Genomic DNA, 12,500 nt, shown 5'->3' on the forward strand with positions numbered 1-12,500 from the left:
CTGAGGCTGAATGATCAACAGCAGTCCTCGTGTGTTTGTGTGCGTGCGTGCGTGCGTGCGTGTGCATACATACACTAATATATCTCCATAAATATGCCGATGCATATATGTTCTGGTCTAAGCGTAAATAATTATATATGTGCACTTGAATAATGTGCGCGCGGATATTTGCTGGTGCATTAGCAACTGTTGAATTTAGATCTCCTTGGACATAATATGCTTTGAGCGTGCTCTGCGGGAGACAATATTTCATATCACTGTGTAAACACACACACACACACACACACACGTCAGAAACGCACACAAACTGAAATATAGCCACACACATCCCCGCGTCTCCCCAGAAGTACTGGGGTTTAATTAGCAACCGTTTCCAGTGAAGGCTCCGTACTCCCGCTGGATATGCTCAGAGTGTCGATAACACTGCTGAAGCGCACGCGTTCTCTATCAGCACCATGCCGACACTCACTACATCAGAGAGACACTTTTTGTTTGTTTTACTGATGAAAACGACCTGACTTCAGATCAGATGTGGCGAACGTGTTTGGGAGAGAGAACAAATGCTGGATGGAATCAGATCCTGTAAGTGTAACTGATATATGCTCAACTGCAGGCAAGTATGATGTTGTTCTGCATTCAGTATCGTCAGTTATTGAATTTAGTGTGCGATTTTTAAACAGGCCTACTCATTGAGGATGGTAATGCTCAACCATTTGATGCGCTGAATGACTGGTCTACATGGAAAGAGCTTCAGTATGGAGCTACGCCATCTTGTGGATAATTGAGCCTTCCAAACTCTGAAGAACAGCGCACATTTTGAAGTTTCCAAGTTATGTATCAAAACAATTCAAAACAAACGCATGACGCAGTTCACGTGCCATACGCCTACGCATGCTATTTGCAAATGCAGATAATCATTTGCAGAATGAGAACGTAAACAAAAAACTTATATTTGTCTTTAATTGCGTATTCCAAATAGCGTATTCCAAATCATAAACTTAATTAAATCTTGCCCAATCTTGTAGGGACTGGCCAAATGCCACCTCAGCAACATAGTACCCTAACTCTACGTTATGGTCAATGATTGTCCCTTCTACGCACCCCATGTGGTCACCGCCGTGCTAAAGAGTAGCCTGATCTACGGCAACTGCAGGGGCACTATACTCGTCTGAATCCATATTAGGCAACGCGTGATACGCTTCGTGTGACCACATACACAACGTAGGGAACAGAGGAAAAAAGTTGTTTCACTATTGTCGGAGCAGATAATTCCGACTAATAGCCCTTTAGTTGGAGCGTTCAGGAAGTTTCCAGCGGAAAGGGGGCGTGCACGCGTTGATAGTTTGAATCCCCAGCGTTTAGTGAAGTCTTGTCCCGACCGACGCATTCAGTTACGGTCAACACTGGAGTTATGGACCGGTGAGTTGCGTTTCAGAAAAGCCACTCATATGTTATCGTTTTTGCCCATTTGACACCCAGGCTACTCGTGGGTGCAGCCAAATACCTGTATGCAATACAAAATGTTATTAATTATTCATTAAAAAATGCTTAAGTTAGCTGACACGCTGTAAATGTTGCTCCAAAACATAAAAAAAAAAAGTAATTTTACGTTTCATATATGAACTAAAGTGTAGAAATGAATAGCCCACAGCTAATGTTTTGTTTTTGCTACAGCATCCCTTTTTCTGAGACTAAAGGTCACTGTAAGAATAAATTCACAGATGCATTGGGTTTGTCAAGGCAAGGGATGTGTTTCCCTTGTTTGTTTCGTGAGGTGATTTCCCGACCTTCTGTTGTTATTCATCACGAGCCCACGGCTCCAGGTGAAGGGAGGATATATGGCCCCGATCGAACGGTGTCGGTTGAAGAACGACTCTAGCTAATGATACTGATTATTTCCTTCCCCTTGTGACTCTATATCTCTTATTCTCTCTGTCATTCTTTTTTTTGTCTCTTCTCATCTGGCTATCCTGCCTCTCTCTATCTCTCTGTCCTTGTCTCTGTCTCTGTCCCTCTCTCTCTCTCTCTCTCTCTCTCTCTCTCTCTCTCTCTCTCTCCTTCTGCAGTCTTGTATCTCTCCAACATTACAAAGCTGGAATGCTTCTCAGTGGAGTAGGGGATGCCTTGGGTTACCGCAACCAGCTCTGGGAGTACAATCAGTCTGGTCCAGCCATCCACAAAGTCAGTGTCTCTCTCTGTCTCTCACACAGACACAGACACACACACACACACACACACACACACACACACACACACACACACACACACACACACACACACACACACATACAGAGAGAGAGAGAAGTCCAGTTGACAGTTGAACATGTCCTCTGTCTGAAATCTAACACTCACATCCTTCCACTCCTACACTTAATAATAATAATAATAATAATAATAATAATAATAATAATAATAATAATGCATTTTATTTGTAACGCACTCTTCATTCAAAAGAATCTCAGAGTGGCAGTGAGTGCCACTTGAGCAGACACACATCCCCAGACACACACACACACACACACACACACACACACATCCCCAGACACACAAATTCCAGTTGAACATTTTCTTGTCTGTGTAAACTTATGATTCTCACCTCAGAAGACCTTTAACAACCCCCCACACACACACACACACACACACACACACACACACACACACACACACACACTCATGTGCACTCATGGCACCCCTCCTTGTCTCTTGACGAGTTTGTCATAGCTCTGATACTCCAAGCTGATGGACGGCCATGTCGTTGGGCAAGTCATGAGGGTGTATCTCTACTGGTCTATCACCGCTGTTTTACCTGCTCCTCCACAGCAGTGTTGGGGCTTTTAGCACAGAGGAGATAAAACAATGAAGGATCCCTGTGCTTATTTCACACCGCCTTTTATTGGACTAAATGACTCCCTCGCATCAGAACAAAAGGAGACTTGATGGGTCTGGTCATTTGTATGCAGGAGCCTCTGTGTGTGAGCTTAAATCACCCAAGAGAGAGAGAGAGAGGGAGGGAGGGAGGGAGATAAGGAGGGAGGGAGAGAGAGACAGAGGGAGGGGGAGAGAGAGAGGGATGGAGAGAGAGAAAGGTCTTTCAGGATAGTGTTGCTGCTTTGTATGCGTTGTAAGACCCTGAGGTCTTACAAGTGTGTGAGCGTGCCTCTCTCCCCACCAGTAACACACATATCCTGCTGTGTGTGTGAGCGTACCGCTCTCCCCACCACTAACACACATATCCTGGTGTGTGTGTGTGAGCGTGCCTCTCTCCCCACCAGTAACACACATATCCTGGTGTGTGTGTGTGAGCGTGCCTCTCTCCCCACCAGTAACACACATATCCTGGTGTGTGTGTGTATGCGTACCGCTCTCCCCACCACTAACACACATATCCTGGTGTGTGTGTGTGAGCGTGCCTCTCTCCCCACCACTAACACACATATCCTGCTGTGTGTGTGAGCGTACCCCTCTCCCCACCCCTTACACACATATCCTGATGTGAGTGAGCGTACCTCAGTAACCCTAAAGCAAGAGACGCTGCAGTCGTCGTAGGAGTGTGTGAGCTTCTCTCTATCCAACCCTAGAGCTCAGATCATTACGCTTGAATGAGTCGGACCTCTAAAGTCTCCAAGAACATTGGCCTGATTAAGAGCCTCTGACATTAAGGCGCAGCTGTAGTGCTTAATAATTGAACTTTATAATTGATGTGTGTGGAATGTTCAATAAGCTGGTCGTGTTGGGGGCGGCTAGAGGACAGTGGGATTGTGGGGGATTTGAATGACATTCTAATGAGTGCGTCTCTGTGGTCACTTTTGGGAAAATCCCTCAGGAGTTACAGGAACTGGGTGGACTGAAGAACATCAGCGCAGAGCTCCCTGATTGGCCGGTCAGTGATGACACGGTCCTTCACCTAGCAACCGCGGAAGGCTTGACAACTGGTGAGTAGCTATTGGAAATTGATTCATTTTTAATTTCTTGGTTACTGGGACAACATGCCGCAGTTTCTGCCTCTCACAAGGAACACTGATGCAATTTCAGATTAAACTTTGCGTTTGTTGTGGAGAGTTTCGCCGGGTTTAGATTGAACCGCTGTGGAGGTGCCCCGTACGAGCCCAGTTTTGATTCAGATTCAGACAGCACCAATTGTTTTCTTCTCTGAACTTGGATGCTATTTCTTTTGTGGGTAAAAACAACTGACCCCAAACAACTGAGTTCCACCTCCCCTATCTTGCTCCATTATTAGTCTATACATATACAATTTCTAACCTTTGTAATTAATTAGAATTACATTAGAATAAACATGCTCCCATTGATACTTGATTGTGAGTGTGTGTGTGTGTGTGTGTGTTAGTGTGATTGTGAGTGTATCGAAAAGGTTCAACCGAATTATTCATCTGGAATACCCTTGAAGTTTCAAAAACCTCTGAATATTACCTTCTCTGAAAGATTGCCAAAGGCTATCTGGAAAGTTCAAAGGTGTCCTAGATGTTTTGTTTCTGATAGATTTAACTTGCAAGAGCTTTAATATTGGTCCTTTGTTGTTGTTCTTGCCCCATCCACGTACACAAATACACCCTTCAGAGTATAATGAACTACTTATAATATATTAATTATAATTAATTAATTACTACTAAATACTCAGACTGTACGTTAGCAGGCTGACCCTCCCCAGCATGCGTCCTGTGATCTGTGACCTGTGACCTGTGACCTTTGACCTTACAGGAAAGGAAGGGGAGGAGCTGTATCACGAGGTGGCCTCTCGCTACGTGGAGGGCATGAAAGATATGGAGGGGAGGAAGCCAGGACCCTCAAGCATTCTGGGTAAACGGGGCAGAAACCAAGTAAAACTCTCACAAACATCACCCTAAATGACCTACTGTACAGGTGTATCTCCCAAACATCACCCTAAATGACCTACTGTACAGGTGTATCTCCCAAACATCACCCTAAATGACCTACTGTACAGGTGTATCTCCCAAACATCATCCTAAATGACCTACTGTACAGGTGTATCTCCCAAACATCACCCTAAATGACCTACTGTACAGGTGTATCTCCCAAACATCATCCTAAATGACCTACAGTACAGGTGTATCTCCCAAACATCATCCTAAATGATCTACAGGTGTATCTCCCAAACATCATCCTAAATGACCTACAGTACAGGTGTATCTCCCAAACATCATCCTAAATGACCTACAGTACAGGTGTATCTCCCAAACATCATCCTAAATGACCTACAGTACAGGTGTTTATCACAAACATCATCCTAAATGATCTACAGGTGTTTCTCCCAAACATCATCCTAAATGATCTACAGGTGTTTCTTCTGAGGTCCAAGGCGTGTTTTGGGTGTGCGCAGAAACATGCTAATGTCTAACTGATTCACTACCTCAGTGTAGTTAAATACTGTTGCAACACACAACACAGATGTTTTTCTAGGCACACACACACACACACACACACACACACACACACACACACCACCACAAAGAAGTTGATGTTTAACACCTTCCTGTTTTCTGTTTAAACTCAACACACTTCTGGCCTGAGTATGCACACCTACACACACACACACACACACACACACACACACACACACACACACACACACCTACACACACACAAGTTAATCTATTACACCCTTTTTTTTCTGTGTAAACACACTCCCTGAGACCCCCCCCCCCCCTTGTGTCTCCCCCAGGTGTGTCCCAGCTGAGGCCGGGCTCGGAGGGGGGGTACAGGGTGGCCTACAACCCCGAGGGCACCGGCTGTGGGGCTGCCATGAGGTCCATGTGCATCGGACTCAGGTGAGGACAGTCAGGGGGCTTATATCTGTTAACACACACACACACACACACACACACACACACACACACACACACACACACATACACCCAATGAGCTTTACACACACACACAGAGACTAAAATACACACTAAAACACATTCTCACACACACACACACACACATACTGACACTACAGCTTTCAGGGGGGTTACTGAACAAACACACTAACACATGGTTGAGCAGGGAAGCACAGTTAGAGGCCTTCAATCTGTCAGACCACACACATGCTCCGACGTGGTAGAGCAGGTAAGGGCGGAGGGGTTATGTACGTCACATACACACACACACACACAGAGGCTGCTGGAAACTCTTTCTCTTCCTCTCAAACACACACACACAGGCTGCTGGAAACTCTTTGTCTTCCTCTCAAACACACACACTCACACAGGCTGCTGGAAGCTCTTTCTCTTCCTCTCAAACACACACACACACACACAGATGCTGCACAGGGTGCTCAACTGTCAGGTTTGTACCGTCACACTCATGCTTAGACAGACAAGCCGTTTCACAACTCTCAGAACACAACTCTTCATACTTCATGCTCCAATTACTGCCATAACAGTGTAGCTCAGGCTAACGTTACAGACAGGGCAGTCCGTGCACCACGATGGCGTCCATTAAAGTAGGCGACCCTGCACACAGTAAGGCATTCAGGCACTACTACTGAAGGACAGTGAAGCACAGAAGGTGTTTTTTTATCTACCGTCTCAAAAGGAATTAATGTAATGAATTTCAAAAGAAAACTAATGAACATCACACAGATAGACACACACACACACACACACACACACACACACACACACACACACACACAAAGGAATTAATCTAATGTATTTGAAAGAAAACTAAGGAACATCATCCTAGGTCAAAGGTAATGGTGTTTTACCCAAGATCTCTCTCTCTCTCTCTCTCTCTCTCTCTCTCCTCACCCACAGATATCCTCGTCCCGAACAGTTGTCCTCGTTGGTCGCCGTTGCCGTGGAGACCGGCCGCATGACCCACCCCCACCCAACCGGGTTCCTCGGTGCCGTCGCCTCGGCTCTCTTCACCGCCTACGCCGTCCAGCGCCGGCCCGTGGCGAGCTGGGGGGCGGGGCTTGTGAAGGAGGCGTGCCCGGTGGCACGAGAGTTTGTGAAATCGCGGGGATTCACCGTGGAGGAGTGCGAGAGGGACTGGGGATACTTCACAGAGAAGTGGCAGTGGTGAGGAGATCCACAGCAACACAGGGATAGACCACGGGGTTTGCTGAGGTCTGAGACATCATCAAGGTCAACTGGTAGAGCCTAGTGCTAACAGCACCAAGGTCAACTGGTAGAGTGAGCTGCTAACACCAAGGTCAACTGGTAGAGTGAGCTGCTAACAGCACCAAGGTCAACTGGTAGAGTGAGCTGCTAAAAGCACCAAGGTCAACTGGTAGAGTGAGATGCTAACACCAAGGTCAACTGGTAGAGTGAGCTGCTAACACCAAGGTCAACTGGTAGAGTGAGCTGCTAACACCAAGGTCAACTGGTAGAGTGAGCTGCTAACACCAAGGTCAACTGGTAGAGTGAGATGCTAACACCAAGGTCAACTGGTAGAGTGAGCTGCTAACAGCACCAAGGTCAACTGGTAGAGTGAGCTGCTAACACCAAGATCAACTGGTAGAGTGAGCTGCAAACACCAAGGTCAACTGGTAGAGTGAGCTGCTAACAGCACCAAGGTCAACTGGTAGAGTGAGCTGCTAACAGCACCAAGGTCAACTGGTAGAGTGAGCTGCTAACAGCAAGGTCAACTGGTAGAGTGAGCTGCTAACACCAAGGTCAACTGGTAGAGTGAGCTGCTAACACCAAGGTCAACTGGTAGAGTGAGCTGCTAACACCAAGGTCAACTGGTAGAGTGAGCTGCTAACAGCACCAAGCTCAACTGGTAGAGTGAGCTGCTAACACCAAGGTCAACTGGTAGAGTGAGCTGCTAACACCAAGGTCAACTGGTAGAGTGAGATGCTAACACCAAGGTCAACTGGTAGAGTGAGATGCTAACACCAAGGTCAACTGGTAGAGTTAGCTGCTAACACCAAGGTCAACTGGTAGAGTGAGCTGCTAACAGCACCAAGCTCAACTGGTAGAGTGAGCTGCTAACACCAAGGTCAACTGGTAGAGTGAGCTGCTAACACCAAGGTCAACTGGTAGAGTGAGCTGCTAACAATGTCATGGTCAAGCACACATACTAATGGAAATGTATATCTAATAAGTTTTGGATAAAAGCTGGCACGTGTGAAATGTTTAGTAGTCCACATTCAGCATGTGATTTCTACGATTTGATGCTGTATTTTCACCGTCTGTAATTTTTGAAATGTATTGTTTGGAGGATAACCCCTTGAGATGCAGCATCTCGTTTTCGAGGGGGTCCTCAAATTTGAATGGTCTTACCTCTGGTTACTCCCCCAGGTACCTGGACCTAAGAGGACTGTCCTCAGGCACAGGCCCCGCGATCTGGCCTGACCAGTACGGGCCGGTCGAGAGAGATGAGGCCTATAAGAGCTTCAGCCTGTCGGGGTGGGCGGGACGCAGTGGCCATGATGCACCAATGATAGCGCTCGATGCGCTGCTGGGGGCGGGCTCAGACTGGGAGGAGCTTATGAGCAGAGCCGGCTTCCACGGAGGTTAGAATGCTCAAACTCCCCAAAGCATGTTTCCGTCACGTAAATAACATGTTTTCGTCACGTAAATAATATTGAACTCTGAAGTGCTGTGATTACAGCTGACCAGTCTCTGGTGCCCGGAGAGTCACGTTGCCTCTTTTTTAAATGTCCTATGGTGTCAGTCAGTGTGTTTTAAAGCAGCCAGGGTTCCAGTTAACACTTTCAACTCACAAATCTCCTTTACACCCCCCCCCCCCCCTCTGTTTTTCCATAAACAGCACTGCAGTGATGCTGTCTTTGTTCTTGTTGCTATAGGAGACATTGACACTGCTATCTTCATTAGCTGTGTGTTTAATCTATAGGAGACATTGACAGTGCTGTCTTCATTAGCTGTGTGTTTAATCTATAGGAGACATTGACAGTGCTGTCTTCATTAGCTGTGTTTAATCTATAGGAGACAGACAGTGACATTGCTGGTTTCATTAGCTGTGTGTTTAATCTATAGGAGACAGTGCTGTCTTCATTAGCTGTGTGTTTAATCTATAGGAGACAGTGACAGTGCTGTCTTCATTAGCTGTGTGGTTTAATCTATAGGAGACATTGACAGTGCTGTCTTCATTAGCTGTGTGTTTAATCTATAGGAGACAGACAGTGCTGTCTTCATTAGCTGTGTGTTTAATCTATAGGAGACAGTGACAGTGCTGTCTTCATTATCTGTGTGTTTAATCTATAGGAGACATTGACAGTGCTGTCTTCATTAGCTGTGTGTTTAATCTATAGGAGACAGTGATAGCACGGCTGTGTGTGTAATCTATAGGTGACAGTGCTGTCTTCATTATCTGTGTTTAATCTATAGGAGACAGACAGTGACAGTGCTGTCTTCATTAGCTGTGTGTTTAATCTATAGGAGACAGTGCTGTCTTCATTAGCTGTGTGTTTAATCTATAGGAGACAGTGCTGTCTTCATTAGCTGTGTGTTTAATCTATAGGAGACATTGACAGTGCTGTCTTCATTAGCTGTGTGTTTAATCTATAGGAGACAGAGACAGTGCTGTGTTCATTAGCTGTGTGTTTAATCTATAGGAGACAGTGACAGTGCTGTCTTCATTAGCTGTGTGTTTAATCTATAGGAGACATTGACAGTGCTGTCTTCATTAGCTGTGTGTTTAATCTATAGGAGACAGTGCTGTCTTCATTAGCTGTGTGTTTAATCTATAGGAGACAGAGACAGTGCTGTCTTCATTAGCTGTGTGTTTAATCTATAGGAGACAGTGACAGTGCTGTCTTCATTAGCTGTGTGTTTAATCTATAGGACACAGAGACAGTGCTGTCTTCATTAGCTGTGTGTTTAATCTATAGGAGACAGTGACAGTGCTGTCTTCATTAGCTGTGTGTTTAATCTATAGGAGACAGTGCTGTCTTCATTATCTGTGTGTTTAATCTATAGGAGACATTGACAGTGCTGTCTTCATTAGCTGTGTGTTTAATCTATAGGAGACAGAGACAGTGCTGTGTTCATTAGCTGTGTGTTTAATCTATAGGAGACAGTGACAGTGCTGTCTTCATTAGCTGTGTGTTTAATCTATAGGAGACATTGACAGTGCTGTCTTCATTAGCTGTGTGTTTAATCTATAGGAGACAGTGCTGTCTTCATTAGCTGTGTGTTTAATCTATAGGAGACATTGACAGTGCTGTCTTCATTAGCTGTGTGTTTAATCTATAGGAGACAGAGACAGTGCTGTGTTCATTAGCTGTGTGTTTAATCTATAGGAGACAGTGACAGTGCTGTCTTCATTAGCTGTGTGTTTAATCTATAGGAGACATTGACAGTGCTGTCTTCATTAGCTGTGTGTTTAATCTATAGGAGACAGTGCTGTCTTCATTAGCTGTGTGTTTAATCTATAGGAGACAGAGACAGTGCTGTCTTCATTAGCTGTGTGTTTAATCTATAGGAGACAGTGACAGTGCTGTCTTCATTAGCTGTGTGTTTAATCTATAGGAGACAGAGACAGTGCTGTCTTCATTAGCTGTGTGTTTAATCTATAGGAGACAGAGACAGTGCTGTCTTCATTAGCTGTGTGTTTAATCTATAGGAGACAGTGACAGTGCTGTCTTCATTAGCTGTGTGTTTAATCTATAGGAGACAGTGCTGTCTTCATTATCTGTGTGTTTAATCTATAGGAGACATTGACAGTGCTGTCTTCATTAGCTGTGTGTTTAATCTATAGGAGACAGTGCTGTCTTCATTAGCTGTGTGTTTAATCTATAGGAGACAGAGACAGTGCTGTCTTCATTAGCTGTGTGTTTAATCTATAGGAGACAGTGACAGTGCTGTCTTCATTAGCTGTGTGTTTAATCTATAGGAGACAGTGCTGTCTTCATTAGCTGTGTGTGTAATCTATAGGAGACAGTGACAGTGCTGTCTTCATTAGCTGTGTGTTTAATCTATAGGAGACAGTGACAGTGCTGTCTTCATTATCTGTGTTTAATCTGTAGGAGACAGTGCTGGCTTCATTATCTGTGTGTTTAATCTATAGGAGACAGTGACAGTACGGCTGTGTGTTTAATCTATAGGAGACAGTGACAGTGCTGTCTTCATTATCTGTGTGTTTAATCTATAGGAGACAGTGACAGTACGGCTGTGTGTTTAATCTGTAGGAGACAGTGACAGTACGGCGGTGATCGCCTGCTGCTGCTGGGGGCTCCGGCATGGACTGGGGGGAGTTCCTGAGGGGAACTACAGGAACCTGGAGTACAGGGACCGCCTGGAGAACAGCGCAGAGAAGCTCTACACCCTCTCCCACTGATGCCCACAAGCTGTTATTAACTACAATACATACAAGGTCAACTTGACAAGCTCCCTGGCAACAGTAACGGTTACATTTTTCCACACGCAGGATGCCAACACTTAGAGTAACACTATGCAACAATTTGACACTTTTTGAAGTATGGTTTTGTAGGGATATAGTTTTGGTACCATCCTCAAATTCATTTTGATAGCATATGGTCATGTGAAGGACAGATAAACACTTGTGTCTTCCCCACTAGCCATCCAGGATATGCCCTACGTAGTTCTGTGTAACGGGCTGGAACACCCTGCAAAAATGAAAGAAAAGCTTTCACAGCATGTCATTGCCAGCTATACTGCCAAAAAAAACAGTTAGTGTGTTGGCAAGCTTCTATCAGTGTCAGCTGGGCTGTTTTCGTTTTTTTGCATACCTTTAGTGTGTGTGTGTGTGTGTGCGTTGCATATCTTTTAGGTAGTTAGCTTGCTAGTTTTGGAAAAGAACTCCTTATTGCTGCTTCACACTTTGTAGTCTTACAGTACAAAGCTTACAGTACATGTACGACAGCTTCATGCACCTCTACAGCTGTATAGACGAAACACACTGCAGCCTAAACATTTTACAAAACAAGTCAGTCATTCATCCAGTGTGTGTGTGTGTGTGTGCCTAGCTACACTGGATGACCCCCACCATGACCTTTAGGCCTCGGAAAACAGATAATTACGCTCCGATATCCTCTGCACTCTCTACTGTGTAGACGACCACAGACTCAAAGGCCAATCCCCACCTGAGTCAAGTCACCCTTTATACCGTTCCCTTCATAAAGCCTCAACTCTTTATACCCTTCCGCTCATAAAGCCTTTACTCCAGTTACCTGCGATCGAGTACACACTTCATAAAGGACAGGAGGCTGTCAAAATGATGTACAACAGATCTAATCATCTCGGTGCTTCTCAAAACTAAGCAATCTCCAAAACGCCCTTCCGAGTGACAGATTATACATATACATGACACAGATTATTGCTAATGACGGGAGTAGGATCGCAGCGATCTGACTTACTGATTGTGGCAGCCGTGATGAGTCTGGTTAATGAGGTGATGATAGAGACTAGCCTCTGACTCAAACTCAGGAGGTGAGGAGAAACGCACGGAGACACGTCATTCACACACGCTCCACAACCAGCCAAGGGGCCATTCATGGTTGCCATGGTTTTTCTGTCAGTTTGCCTAAAAAGCTGTGATTCAGATCG

General features: G+C 45.2%; 1 protein-coding gene across 1 annotated transcript; it reads left to right on the forward strand.

Annotated features, from left to right (window-relative positions):
* The first annotated feature begins 1,103 nt into the window (after positions 1-1,103).
* adprh (ADP-ribosylarginine hydrolase) lies at positions 1,104-11,488 on the forward strand. The gene is made up of 8 exons (XM_012820525.2): positions 1,104-1,419; positions 2,067-2,181; positions 3,824-3,932; positions 4,717-4,815; positions 5,699-5,804; positions 6,780-7,046; positions 8,271-8,485; positions 11,123-11,488. Exons 1-8 carry the CDS (start codon positions 1,412-1,414, stop codon positions 11,269-11,271), a joined length of 1,068 nt encoding a protein of 355 aa, XP_012675979.2. The 5' UTR covers positions 1,104-1,411; the 3' UTR covers positions 11,272-11,488.
* The last annotated feature ends 1,012 nt before the right edge of the window (positions 11,489-12,500 follow it).

Source organism: Clupea harengus, chromosome 23 (assembly GCF_900700415.2).
Source record: "Clupea harengus chromosome 23, Ch_v2.0.2, whole genome shotgun sequence".
Classification (NCBI taxonomy): domain Eukaryota; kingdom Metazoa; phylum Chordata; class Actinopteri; order Clupeiformes; family Clupeidae; genus Clupea; species Clupea harengus.